The following is a 14946-nucleotide window of genomic DNA, read 5'->3' as shown; positions in this document are numbered from 1 at the left end:
ACAGTTCTAGAGGCTGGCATCTGGTGAGGGCCTTCTTGCTGCATTATAATATAGTGGAAAGCATCACATGGGTAGGAAAGAGAGTGAAGTAGGCCAAACTCATTCTATGCCCAAGATAAAGGCATTCATTCATTCATGAGTGCAGAGTACTCTTGATGTAACCACCTCTTAGAGGCCTCACCTCTCAACACTGTTGCATTGGAGTTTTGAGTTTCCAACATATGAGCTTTAGGGGACATATCAAATCATAGCATGGGGAGACCAAGATAAATGAGAAAGAGCTGGATCAAGCTCTTAGGGAAGGACACTGACACAGACTTCGAAGACCTGTCAGTACAGATATTGGACAGAGTAGGATCATGTGGACACAGTCAGTGGCTGCTGGAGAGCTTTGTCATGTGGCAGCACTGATCATTCATGGCCTGGGGCCAGCAGATGGAGAGGACCTGTGAGTAACAGTATGGCAGAAATATTAGGCTCTTTCTCATATTAGAGAAGTAAGCTGAAGGCTTCATGCCTCTGCTTCTCACTGGATTTCCCCAAAACAAGTGATTTAGTGTTATATTTTTATCAGTTAATTTATCCAGATGGTTCATAGGTTAGAAATATCATTTTAGAGTTCCAGGTCATAGTTAAATGCTGAGCTCTTTCCACTCTGGGTAATGGAGAAAGTCCAAGATTGTATCTAGAAGGGGCCCATGGCACTCGGTGAAGCCCGTAGAGCCAACCTTTACTCCAGAGCTGTCAGCTCCTCTGTTCCCCGGGCTTCTTAGTCACATTCACTGCCTAATGCATCCCCCTTAGCTCTCATTTTACCCTGATTCCTCCCTTAGTCCTTCCATTAAGCCACTTCTTTGCATCTTAATTTATTTCCCCTTTCTATAGCTATCCTCTAATTTCTTTTTAATGCATTTATTTCCCATCTTATATTTAAAAATATTTAAGGTGGTCATTCAGAGAGACACAGGGTACAACTACCCTTAAAAATTAAATAGGTAGCTGGACATGGTGGTTCACACCTGTAATCCCAGATTTTGAGAGGCCGAGGTGGAAGGATTGCTTGAGCCTAGGAATTCAAGACCAGCCTGGGCAACATAGTGAGACCTTGCCTCTACTAAAAGTAAAAATTAAAAAAAAAAAAATAGCCAGATGTGGCTGTGTGCACCTGTGGTCCCAGTTACTCAGGAGGCTGAAGCAGTAGGATCACTTGAGCCTAAGAGGTCAAGGCTGCAGTGAGCTCTGATCATGCCACTGCATTCCAGCCTGGGTCACAGAGTAAAACCCTGTCTCAAAAATCCAAAAAAAAAAAAAAAAAAAAAAGACAAAAATAAAATAGGTAAGGAAATCAGGCAATGGGGGAAAAGGAATAAGTTGTGTGTGGCCAAGTGTATGGTTACTGAAAAAATGAATACTGTGTGGTCTTCTGCAATTCCTAGAGTCCCCTGACTTTGGTTCCAAGCTCCTCTGCTGACAGAGTAAAGACAGGAATATAATCAATTAATGTGATCCATATTGAAGGCTAGAAATAGATTGGTTGTGCAGGTACATTCTTGCTGGTTCTTGAGACTGAGCACAATTTATCTTGTGGATCCTTACAAAGGAAACACTCTGGGTAGAAAGTTTAGAATTAAGTCTCAGGTTGAGGTAGCTCTTTGGCATTTTTCTGAATAAGTGAAACAAAGAAATTACAGACTCAGTTGTGGGTTTTGTGTGTTTGTTTGTTTGTTTTCGGATTGGTGTATGGGCAATACTGGTCATTAATAATTTTAGGAAAGTCCTTGATGAACACTACTTCAGCATGAGTCTGAAAGTTCAGTGTGTGTGTGTGTGTGTGTGTGTGTGTGTGTGTGTATGATGTCTGTAAGAGCCAAGAGTGCTGCTGTGTTAACCCTGCTGTCTAGTCTGAAAAATTTGAGTTGACAAAGAAAAAGGAGACATTGACCCATCTTTAATTTGAAAGATGTTTGCATGTGCCTCACATAATGTTAACACTTAAAACAGTTGGCAAACTTGAATACGAATCCTGTGCCAAGAACTTACACATTTTCTGCTTTTCACTTAAGAATACAACCCCACATCATCGAATTGTATAATATCAGTTTTGCCAATTAGGTCCCTACTGATGCCATAGGTCTCTCTCACTGCCATTCAGCTATTCATTTCAGGGCATGTTTTTTGAAAAGCGCTTGTGACCTTTGTCCATTTTTATTGTCATTGCAATGATAATGCCAGCTTTGCAATATTTCCTGGCAGGAGAACGTCAAACAATGTGAGGAGGAAGAAGCGAAATAGGAAATATCCTTTAAAATGAGTGAGGCAATGAACTTAGGGAAAAATTAGTTCTATTTAATTTCCCTCTGACTCAGTCCCTACATCTGCTCCAGGCTCATCCAACACTCACTAGTACCCTCCCTTCTTATTACCAGGTAGTTTCTATCTTCTTCAACCCCAGGTACTTCTACAAAACACAAATATCAGCCAGACTCAGATATCCAGATTCCACCCAGTGATGGGTTCTCAACAAAAAACAAACCAACAGCGGGCAAGAAAGGCGAGCCAAAGGGTCGCTCACTGTATTCAGACCCCATTACCCCCTCAGTGTTCACTTAGACCATGGCTGTGCAACTTAGCCACCTAAGTGTTGCTGCACAGCCCACAGCACTAGTGTCTGTTTCTGTGTTCTTAGTTTGAAAATTGCCTGCCTGTGGGCTGAAAGTGCTCCCGATTTTAGCATTTGTTTTGAGCTACATCTGCCCACTCGTCCTGCAGGCAAAGCTGTTTGCAAGGAGCCTGATCAGAAGTGAATATGCCAGAAGGAATTCTCCCCTCAGCCCCCAGTGCTGGCATGGTTTCTTCTCTCTGTAGATGCCTGTTAGCTTACAGGATTCTTCTTTGCTTTCCTGTTTTCTTTTTTTTTTTATAATTATTATTATTTTTTATTATTATTATTATTATTATTATTATTATACTTTAAGTTCTAGGGTACATGTGCATAATGTGCAGGTCTGTTACATATGTAAACTTGTGCCATGTTGGTGTGCTGCACCCATCAACTCGTCAGCACAGTCAGGTTCTGTCCAGCTTTCTCATTGGGAAATTTCCTGGGTTCAGTGTAATTGCTGTCTAATGATTTTCTCATTTTCCTGAGATGACTGAATGGTTGAATCAGATCAAGGACGTGCATTTCATATTCTGCTCATTCTTACAGAGCAGATGCCTTCCATTACTGAATTTTGGGGGAGTTATTTAGAAAATAATAAAACCGACAGCTAAGCACTGATTTTTTTTTGTCTGCATCTTGCATCATTGCCAGCTTTACTGTAATTATGTCATTCAGAGAAAGATTCTAACCATTTCCTTTTCCTGGCCCCTTTGTGTTTAAAAAAGCAAAATTGTGGCCATATTTCTAAGCGGATAAGTCACATGCAAGTATAAAAATGGCCTTATATGAAGTCATTAGGGGTTTTTGAAAGTTTGCTGAGTGAAATCTTGAATGGAATGGCAAAGCAAAGTAGTTCTGCTGACAGGATTAATGTACAATTAGTGGAGGTGACACTAAGCTTTTATCAGTGGGAATTAATGAAAAACCCAAGGAGAATGGAAGAATCATTGGAAATTTATTACATTTTTGTGATATTTTTCTCTGAAAGCACATACACAAAGTTGTAGTCTTACCTGCTTAATGAATCAGTGGAAGGGGCGTAGAAACATCATTAGTAATGGTCTAACAGTGACCCTAAAATGATGTCTGTGTTATTCTTGGGATGTTAGCTGCAGCAAAGAAGCTCAAATGACCTTAAACCCTCCCAGTGGTTCATTTAAAAAGTTTTCACTTGCTTCCTGCTGATCTGTAGCTCTAGCTCAGAGATACCCAGTAGAATTTTCTGGGAGGATAGAAATACTCTATATCTGGGCTGTTCGATACGATAGCCACTAGCCACATGTGGCTGCTGAGCACTCAAAATGTGGCTAGTGCAAGTGGGAAGCCAAAATGATAATTTAACTTTAGTTAATATAAATTTACATAGCCACATTTGGGTAGTGCTGTCATTTTGAACAACATGGCTTTAGATCCCTGGGCCCCCGGAAATCCCTGGTGAGGGCCACATTGATAGAGATTCAAACTTTCTTTGGTTTAGGGGACAACACAGGCAAAGAACTTGTGAAGTTCTGGTTTGTAATCCCAATCTGATTTTTAACCTGAAAAAGTCATCTTTCCCCACTCCGAGAAAGCAAAAACATTTGGAAGGGCAGGGGATCCACCACATACCCCTGTTCGTTTTAACATCTGCTGCTTCATTCAACAGAAGGGGCTGGCCGGGGTCAGCCAGGCCTAACAGGGTCAAGACAGGGTTAGAGAAGATCCTTATTTAGATTTAGTGTCATCAGCACTTGACTTGATTTCATATTAAAAGCCCTTTAATGAAATGCTTATTATCTGTAATGAACTTTTGTTTCCATGCATGATACTGACAAGAAGCTCTTGAATTCATGGCCTAGTTGTTAAAATTCATGATGTTTTCAAACAGCAGTCCTAGAGTCTGCACCGGCGGACCGAGCAGGAGTGGAAAGCTCCCCTGCAGCGGACACCACAGAACTTTCACCTTGCAGATCCCCCTCAACTCCCCGGCACCTCCGCTATCGCCAGCCTGGAGGTAAGAGCTCAAGAGGGACTCAGAAATAGAAACGTGAAAAATTATTTCTAGCTTCTGAACCTTTCCTTTGCCTGATTGTTTCACCGCCAAAATAATTTTTTTAGTCTCACTTATTGAAAATTAATTGGGTGCAAATATAGTCGGCCCTTTGTATCCGTAGGTTCCACATCTGTGGGTTTCGTATCTGCGAATTCAACCAACCACCCATCAAAAATATTTGGCAGAAGAATAAAGCTTCTGTACTGACCATGTACATACTTTTTTTGCTTGTCATTATTCCCTAAACATTATAGTGTGACAGCTATTTACATAGCATTTCCATTGTGTTAGTTACTATAAATAATCTACAGGTGATTTAAAATATACAGGAAGAGATGCATAGATTATATTCAAATACTACACGATTTTATATCAGGGACTTAAGCATCCATGGATTTTGGTATCTGAGGGAGATCCTAGAACCAATACCCCACAGGTAACAAGGGATGACCGTAATGTTACTGTAGGACCAAGTGGTGGAAAAATAAATGATTAGAGAAGATGTCATTAGTCTAACCAATATTTGTTTAGTTCCATCATTGCATTGCATTTTGTGAGGAGTAATGTGAATCAAAAGACTCTTCTTTAGATGTTGGCTAGCTGAAGAATCTCAGTGCTGGGTTTACCAAAATGTTCCCAGTTTCTGATATATTACCATGAGTCCCAATGTAGTCTATACGAGTGAACTCATCTGGGCATCACAATTTGGGGATACCTTGTTAATAATATTATTTCATCTAAAATAAGGTCCAGGTACATGGGACTCCAGTCATCATTCTTACTAGTGGCAGAAACTGGCATATGTATTTTGATATATAGTTAAGAAAATTGTACAGCATTACTCCATAATTTGTTTGAGAACACAATAAATGTCCTCTAATTGGAGAAAAAATCAGAACAAAAGGTAGAAATATTTTAATTATCTCCCATTTTCCCCGCTGCTCAAATAAATATATCCAAATAACAGTTGTTTTGAAATGTTTGCTTTTCTCTTCTTAAGCCAATTATTTCAAGTCAGAACAGAAAATTACACAATTATGAAACCAGATTCACCCCAAGTAACCCAAATGAAAAGGCTTTCTTTTTTTTTTTTTTCCCGGAGACTGAGTCTTACTCTGTCGCCCAGGCTGGAGTGCAGTGGCACAATCTCGGCTCACTGAAACCTCCGCTTCCTGGGTTCAAGTGATTCTCCTGCCTCAGGCTCCTGAGTAGCTAGGATTATAGCCGCGTGCCACCACGCCCAGCAGTTTTTGTAATTTTAGTAGAGATGGGTTTTCACTTTGTTGGCAAGGCTGGTCTCAAACTCCTGATTTGAGTGAATCCTCAGGTGATTCACCCTCCTTGGCCTCTCAAAGTGTTGAGATTACAGGCATGAGCCACTGCGCCCAGTCTGTAGAAGCATTTTTGACTCTCACAGGCATGCTTCGAATAGGGCATTTTAGCAAAAGATAATGTATATGGCTCCAAATGGTTATCGGTGGCCTTGGCAACTTGGTAGAAGCTATTGTCATTGCCATGAGCTCTGAGAGCAACTAGGAGGGTCTGAGTCCGGCTGTTGTTAGAGATCTGCCTTCATGGTTATTAGCACTTGGGGCTTTCAGTTATGGGTTACCCTGCCATTTGGGTGTTTCTGGTAAATGAAGGTGACAAATTAGACTTTCCTGGCTTGTCGTGGTACTACTATGGAATGAGCCAGATCTCTCTATTCTTCTTAGGGCTTTGATCAGTCCAGGTCTTGGCAACTCCCTTGACCATTGCCACATAGGACAGACCCCTTTGACTTCATTATAACCTGGAAGAGTTTGGGACCAAAACCTATGGAAGTAAGGCTCTACCAAGGCAAGAGTTAAATGCTGTTCAAGGTGTTACAATTATTAGAAGTCTACTTTATATTCTCTTTTCATATGTTTATATTCACATATAAAATTTTTAATTCACATAAGGATTATTTGGAAATCCTCATCTTGTTTGTGGATTAACTAAGCCAAATCCTTTGTTTCTTCCCTGATATGACTAAATCATAGAGACACAGAAACATAGGAAGGAGGCCGAAACCTGTGATAATATGGAGGACCCAAACGAGGACAGCATCACATATTTCTATCTAGCTGAAATTTTGCCTGTGTGTCTGTCTACTTGCCACCTTGTTCCAAAATGCAATAAGGCTATTGTGGAAAGAGAAGGTAGAGCTGTTTTATGCGTTTGTGCTTGGGCACATTAAGCAGCTCTTTGCTTCCCCTCTCATATGTGTATTTATTTTAGGCATGATTGTGAAACATTAGGGCCAAACTAATAAAAGCCCTTCAGGTCAAAATCACAGTGGACTGTTTTCACTAAAAGCCTGAGCGAGGAGAAGCAGCGAGCTTGGCACCAGCACTGCCAAACGCTGTGTGTGCAGTCCGAGGAGTAAAAGGGACTGCAAGGTTGCTCAATACATCCTTTTGACTTTAAAAGGGCCACATTTGAACCATCTGTACTGTTAAGGGCGTTCTGAGAAGGAAATTCTATCAGAAGGAAATTCTCTCAGTAACATGATGTGGTATCTTTCTTAAGAATTTTTTTTTATTAAGATATAGTTTACATATCATAAAATTTACCTTTTTAAAGTATATTGTTCAGTCTTTTTTTATTTAATATATGTTCACAAGGTCAGGCAGCCATAACCACTACTTAATTCTAGAACATTTTCATCACCCAAAAAGAAACCCTATACATATCAGCCATTCTATACTCATTAGCAGTCACTCTCCATTCCCCCTCCAACCCCAGCAGCCCTAGGCAACCACTAATCTTACTTTCTCCCTCTATGGATTCGCCTCTGCTGGACATTTAACATAAAGGGAATCATATAATATGTGACCTTTTATGATTGGCTTCTTCTTTAACTTGGCATGTCTTCCAAGTTTATCCATGTTCTAGCATGTATTGGAACTTCATTCCTTTTTGTGGCTGAATAATATTCCCTTGTATTTATTTGTTCATCAATTGGTGGACATTTGTCTCTACTTTTTGGCTACTATGAGCAATGCTGCTATGAATATTCACGTACACGTTTGTGTGTAGATGTATGCTTTCGTTTCTCTTGGTTATAGCCCCAGAGTGGAATTCCTGATGTGCAATCTTGTTATTTGCCCGTTAACAGAGATAATACAGGTCATTTGGCCCAGTCCTTCATCCGGTGCAGGAATAAAAATGATGATTTTCGTTGTAGAATATTATCCATTTGCCTCACCATTCCATTTCCTTTATTTTCAAATAACCAGGACAGACGGCGGACAATGCCCACTGCTCTGTTTCACCGGCTTCTGCTTTTGCAATAGCCACAGCTGCAGCAGGACATGGGAGTCCACCAGGTGAGTAGGGGAGCAGCTATGTACAGATAGGTGACCATTTATATGAAGTCAGTGGCCCGTGTTTGCCAGTGTCTTGATGAGACACTCGTCTGCTCTCACACTGGAATCCCAGGACCTTGGGAAGCCGAAGCAGAAGGATTGCTTGAGACCAGTAATTTGAGACTAGCCAGGGCAACATAGAGACCCCATCGCTATAAAAAAATTTTAAAATTAGCTGGGCATGGCTTTGCATGCCTGTAGTCCCAGTTACTCAAGAGGCTGAGGCAGAAAAATCGCTTGAGGTCAGGAGGTTGAGGCTAGAGTGAGCTGTGATCACACTACTGCACTCCAGCCAGGGTGATAAAGTGAGACCCTATCTCAACAAAACAAAACAAAATAAAATAATAATAAGAGAATGCACATTCCTAGCTCTTTCTGAGTCAGTGTTTCTGGGAAGAGACTGTCTTTTAAATAAGCATCTTCAGAAACCTCCTTATTTGGCCAGGCACAGTGGCTCACGCCGGTAATCCTAGCACTTTGGGAGGCCGAGGCAGGAAGATCACCTGAGGTCAGGAGTTCAAGACCAGCCTGGCCCACATGGTGAAATCCTGTCTCTACTAAGAATACAAAAATTAGCTGGGCATGGTGTCATGTGTCTGTAATTCCAGCTACTCAGGAGGCTGAGGCAGGAGAATCGTTTGAACCTGGGAGGCAGAGGTTGCACTAAGCCAAGATTGCGCCACTGCACTCCAGCCTGTGTGACAGAGCGAGACTCCGTCTCAAAAAAAAGAAAAGAAAAAAAAAAAAGAAATCCCACCATTTGCAACAATATGGATGAACCTGAAGGACATTATGTTACCTGAAATAAGCCAGGCACAGAAAGGCAGATACTGCATGATCTCACTTACATACGGAATCTAAAACGTCAAACTCATAGAAGTAGAAGGTAGTAGACTGGTGGTTACCAGGGGCTGGTGGGGAGGAAGGGAAGTGGGAAGCTGTTTGGTCAAAGGATAAAAGGTTCAGTTACACAGGAAGAATAAGTTCTAGAGATCAGTTGTACAGCATGGTGACTAGTTAAAAATGTACCGCATACTTGAAAATTGTTAAGAGAGTAGATTTCAGATGCTCTCCCACAAAAAAATGGTAAGTGAGGTAACAGATGTTACTTAGCTTGACTCAACCATTCTTCAATATATACGTACATCAAAACATCACATTGTACCCTGTAAGCATATACAATAAAAAATAATCAAATGAATAAGCATAAGCTCCTTCAGGTGAGTCATTCAGGCGGTCTGTGGGTTACAGCTCTGAGAAATTCTTTATCAGAGAAGGCTGTTATTCCTCCTGTGTTGTTTGACAGAGTTCTTCACCCTTTATAACTCAATTACTGAGAACACGTTTCCATTTTAATTGAGTACAATGCTAAAAGCATATGCAAGGTGGGAGGGAGGGCTTGTGGAGTGCGGGGAGCAGATGCGGGGGGCAGCAATTGCTTTAGCTGACTCATAATTCATTTCCAGTAGCTCCACGATTCTTTCTGAGATGCTGTCAGTTAATTTTCAGGGTAAAGAAAAAGTACTTAAAATAAAAGCACGGTATTTTAATAGATAAATATTATATTCATTATCTCTTTCCTCTTCTCTCACATGCAAGGAGGATATTATGTTGAAATAAATCTGTAAGTGGTTTCAGGATGGGCATGGTGGCTTACGCCGGTAATCCTAGCACTCTGGGAGGCCAAGGCAGGCAGATCACCCAAGGTCAGGAGTTCAAGACCAGCCTGGCCAACATGATGAATCCCCATCTTTACTAAAAGTACAAAAATCAGCTGGGCGTGGTGGCGCACGCCTGTAATCCCAGCTACTTGGGAGGCTGAGGCAGGAGAATCGCTTGAACCTGGGAGGTGGAGTCTGCAGCGAGCCGAGATCATGCCATTGCACTCCAGCCTGGATGACAGAGTGAGACTCCATCTCAAAAGTAAATAAGTAAATAAATAAATAATAAATCTTTAAGTGGTTTAAATAGCCTTGTTGCTGTGTCTTCACCTAAACTAAACTTATGGGCTCCAATCATCATGATTTGTAGAAACATGAGAGATGGCATATTTTGCTAATTAGCCATTTTTCACCTTTGTGGTAACAAAGGAGTCCTTTCCAAAGATTCTGAACCAATATTCACAATAGTAACTAGTAGATATTATCAGTATGATTTTTTTTTTTTCCAAATTGAGGACCAAAAAGAGATGTTCTGTAATGGACATTAACTACCATAGTGACTTTTATATATATATTTCTCTAAATAAACATTTTGCAGATTGACCACATTCTGTTTCTTCAGCGTTTTGCCATACATGCTTCACTGGAGACATGGTCAGGCAAATTGGGATGTGCTTTGCCCCAAATATTCTTAAAACCTTTCCCCAAGAGTCCCATCAGAATAATACAAAGCAGCCTATAATGGTCAAAATAGCAATCTTGTTGATACAGTTGGCTTCTATGATTGATTACATTCTGTAACAGTGAACATTTGGGGGGAAATAAGGGAGACTTTGCTAGGCTTTCAGCAGAGTTGTTGTCCATTGTGATTTACTAAGACCTTCTCCTGTCTTCTGTTCTTACGAGCTAGCCTGCCTTTGAAAAAGTGAAGGACAAGAGCATCTCACAGATTTCCTAATTTACATATGGTTTGTGAGGGAAAATTAATTTGGAGTTTATTTGAGATGAGCCCATTCCCTATTTGCTGGAGGGTAGGGGGAGGTCCTTTTTTCACCTGAGATTGCAATGAAGATTGAATCATTCGAATGTGCTTTAGAGAATGGTTTTCTGACTAGCTTTCCCAGGCATATTGGGCCAGAAGGAAAAAGTGACCAAAACAGCCAGCTCTTTCTCCCTTTTTGAAAGCCTGCTGCTTTTCTGTTGCCTTTTTTCCTACTTCTCTCCTGCAGCTCAAATAGTCTTAGGAAGAAAACCTTCTTCAGCGAGCTGGCTTCTGGTGGTGCTTTCTGAGGAGGGCAGCACGGACTTGCTAACAGACTCAGTCAATGTTGCCAGGTGTTAGTGAGCCTGCACCCTGCATGAGCAGACTGCTCTTTTATGACAGTGCTGTTGATGTTGCCTATCATGCAGTCTGAAGCCACATGATTTGATTTTAGAAGTAGAGGCAATAAGGGATTGGATTCAACAGTGCCCATGGCTCTGCTGTGAAGGCAGCAAGTTGCACAGGGGTCAGTTTCAATGGCTAGTGGCGGTAAGAAAGGGGGTCTCTTTTGGAGTGGAGACCAGTGCACTCTTGGGGCTCAGTTACTCAGAGGAATTGGTCCCTTAGCAGATTTCACCTGCCTGGGAGAACTGGGCAGAGAGCAGAAGGTTGTAATCAGAGCAGAAACAGGGAAGGGCTAAGAAGATAATCTGGATTTATTGGCTAGCCAGCGAGAGCATGGCATTGCCCGGGGAGGGCTAGACCTAGATACCTGGACAGGTGTTCAAAGGAAGAGAGTGCTGGATAAGAGTCAACTCCCAAACAGACTTTTTATCTCCTCTGGGAATCAGGAATTGCCAGCCTAGATGCATCCAGAACCTGGTGAGTTGCAAAGGCAAAGCAGAAGAAAGATTGCATAGACAACTAAACACCCCATGCTTTCATCTGTCTCTGCAGGCTTCCTGTCTGCTTATTTGGCTGTGATACAGATAGACTTGGGGATGCAGCTCTGCTGTGTCCTGGCTCGTAACAGGAAACAAGGTATAGCCCAGTCAACCCTGAGGTCTGCAGAGTGGGTTTCCATGTTTCAGGTTCCTCTGCAGATTCCCTCTTGCTTTAATACTCTCCCAGCCCTTCCCCTGATCCCATCTCCATAAAAATATCTGGCACCTCTGGGTTATTAATTATTATGTTCTCAAACATTAACTCTAGGCATTTGTATATTAAACCATCTCTTTAAGTTGCTTAGAAAAATTTCTTACTGTGTTAAAAGGAATTTCAAATGCAATAAAAGGGAGGACAGCAATTTTTTTATTTGCAAGGAGGTCAAGACAAGATGTTCCTGCCTGACCCCAGAGGCAAAGAAAACTGATTTTATTTGTGGATGGTGCCCTGTGATCTGTTTGGGATTGCCTGCCCAGCTGCTGGGGTCTCAGCCTGCCTAATTTCCACATGTACTGGAAAAGCCTGGTTTTCAATCTTTTTGGGGGGAACGTGGGGACAGAATCTCGCTTTATCACCCAGGCTGGAGTGCAGTGGCGTGATCTTGGCTCACTGAAACCTTCGCCTCCCAGGTTCAAGTGATTCTCCTGTCTCAGCCTCCCAAGTAGCTGGGACTACAGGTGTGTGCCACCACCCCCAGCTAATTTTTGTATTTTTAGTAGAGATGTGGTTTCACCATGTTGGCCATGCTGGTTTTGAACTCCTGGTTTTGAACTCCTGGTTTTCCAAGCCTCCTGTCTACCTTGGTCTTCCAAAGTGCGAGGATTACAGGTGTGAGCCACTGCACCTGGCCTCAATCTCTTTTTCTTCCTTTTTTTTTTTTTTTTTTTTTTTTTTAATTAATGAATCAATGACTTAAAAAAAAATCTACAGCCTTCACTTCCCAAAATTGGATGAGTCTCTTCCTTCCATGTCATGCTCCCTTTGTTTACCTGAGTCAGCGCTATCCAGAGAACCCATATCCTGCCCCTCAAAACTAAAGATTTGGATTTTATGCTTTCTGTGAATGTGGTAATGCTTCAGGGAATTTTTAATGGATTTTTATGTAGACCCATAGGTGATACCCAGGATTGTAGTGTTGTGCTTTCACTATTACTTCTGTCTCTGTTTATAGTGTTTCTCTGACAAACACATCACAGGAATGCAGCTTTTAGCAGCATTATTGTCTCATGTTTCCTGATTAATTGCAACTCCCTACCAACACTTTCTATCCTTGCTTTATTTTTTTTCCTCGACACTTATCACTATTTGACATACTATTTGTTTTACTAATTTATCTTGCTTTATTATCCATTTCTCCAATAAAATGTAAGATCCACGAGGGCAGAGATTTTTATCTATTTTATATACTGTAGTATCCCTGAAATCTAGAGTAGTATTGTACATGTAGTAAATGATTCATAAATGCTTCATGAATTAATGAATCAATGACTGAATCTTCATACTTGCAATAGGGAATATTCAGTGCAGAAAAGAAAAAACTGTACTGTCCATATATTTTTATAGTGCTGTGATGTTTTTAAATTGTTTGTTGTTGTTGTCATTGTTGTTATTTCTAGGGCAAAAGAGTTTTGTCTTATTTCTCCGACTGACCTGGGGAAGTGATATCAGTCTCTTCAAGTCAGCAAGCAGGTTTTGCGTGTCTTGGGTGTTTAGTATCACTTTTTTGGATACCCACAACTCTGAGCTGAGCACCCGGTAGACTTGTAAATAAGCCTCATTGTCTTGGTATTCATTTGATGTAAGACTTTTCCTCGCACTCATGATTGGAAAGTCCTTGAGATATGCCTGGACCTGAGGCCTAAGGTCACCCTAAATGTTTGCTGCCAATCAGAATGCAAGCACTAACTAAACTGTTAAAGCTTCATACTGTGATATTAATAAGAATTGGTTTTGTGTTGCACTCATACCCACAGAACCAGGCTTTTCTTTCTCTCCAATAGAGATACCATCATTGATCTACAAATTAGGCCCAGTTACAGATGGATCCTGAATTTGTAGGCCTGATGTTTATGCAATTTGGGGAAACACATTTCAAGGAAAATAATATAAAATTATAAATATAAACCTTTAGGGCACCTCCCAGGGCTTTGGAAGAGGCCCATAGAAATCGAGAAGGCCTAAAGCTTAAGCTTTCTTGACTTCCTGATAAATCTGCTTTTGAGTCCAATCCAGAAAATTCTTAGAATCACAACAGCTACAGGAAATTTTGTATGCTGGGGAGTGAGGGTGGGGGCATCAGTGATTGTCAATGAGTCATTAGCCATCTTTCTTCTAAGTTAGCCCAGAGTCAGGTGGTATAAGGAAAAAAAGCAGAGGATGGCATCAATTAAATATGAACAGTTGACCAGGTGTTAATATGCACACTCTTCTGGTGACAAGTTGGATTAGCTGGTAGTGGTGAGTAGAGCAGAATGATGTGTGTATTGCCACCCTGATTTCCTTCCCCAGTGTCAAATAAGCCTCTCCTTCCATAGGGCTTTAACTCTATACAGGATAGGACTGAAACAAAGGATGGTTGATGGTGTTCTTGTGTGCCACCACACTGATTGAAATGTATTTGCAGGCACCTGCTCAAATTTAAGAGCTCTGCATAAAGTGGAAATATAAATGTGTGCATTTCAAATGGCTGCTGATACAGGGAATCTGCAGGTGCAGTTTGGATATAGTTATGATATGAATAGAAATGCAAATTCAATGAATAAATGTATCAGAGCACATCATTGCACTTACTATACACCTGAAGTTGTAGGATTAATTATAGAGTTTATGAAATGATATAAAATGCAGTATGAAAGTGTGAGGTGGGTTATTTTTATGAGAGTAGAAATCATGGCAGTGGAGGTACTATAAGCAACTCCTGATTATCTGTGAGCAGATTATATGTTTTACTGTTCTATGCAAGTCAAAGTAAATTAACAAAGTAGAGGAATGGTTGAATGCACTTACAGGAAAATTAGTGTCACTGTTACAATTGCTTAGGTAAGCAGTGAGTCTTTTACTGGTGGTTACCTGGTACTTGTAAAGTAGATAATTCATAATCTGTTTTATCTTCTGTAAAACCAGTCATGGCATGTATAGTAGATCTGAGGGTGATGTGAGTTGGGCTTGGATCGGTTTGTTAAAATACTGATATCTGGTCCCACACCTAAAGATTCTGAGTTGATTGATCTGGGGTACATTGTGGGATTAAGGAATTTTTTAAGTTCCCCAGG

The 14946-nt window shown here is 41.0% G+C and overlaps 2 protein-coding genes across 4 annotated transcripts in view; both read left to right on the top strand.

Annotated features, from left to right (window-relative positions):
• ZCCHC9 (zinc finger CCHC-type containing 9) overlaps positions 1-14946 on the top strand; it is a 342756-nt gene that overhangs the window by 156131 nt on the left and 171679 nt on the right. The gene's annotated exons all lie outside the window — the stretch shown is intronic.
• Positions 1-14946, top strand: part of RASGRF2 (Ras protein specific guanine nucleotide releasing factor 2) — a 265430-nt gene that overhangs the window by 154721 nt on the left and 95763 nt on the right. For all 3 annotated transcript variants that reach the window (XM_050795639.1, XM_050795640.1, XM_050795641.1), the window contains 2 exons: positions 4530-4655; positions 7958-8047. In XM_050795639.1, coding sequence (XP_050651596.1) covers positions 4530-4655; positions 7958-8047 — 216 coding nt within the window. The remainder of the gene's footprint in view (positions 1-4529; positions 4656-7957; positions 8048-14946) is intronic.

Source organism: Macaca thibetana, chromosome 6, assembly GCF_024542745.1.
Source record: "Macaca thibetana thibetana isolate TM-01 chromosome 6, ASM2454274v1, whole genome shotgun sequence".
Classification (NCBI taxonomy): Eukaryota; Metazoa; Chordata; class Mammalia; order Primates; family Cercopithecidae; genus Macaca; species Macaca thibetana.
This window is presented reverse-complemented; position numbering and strand designations above follow the sequence as displayed.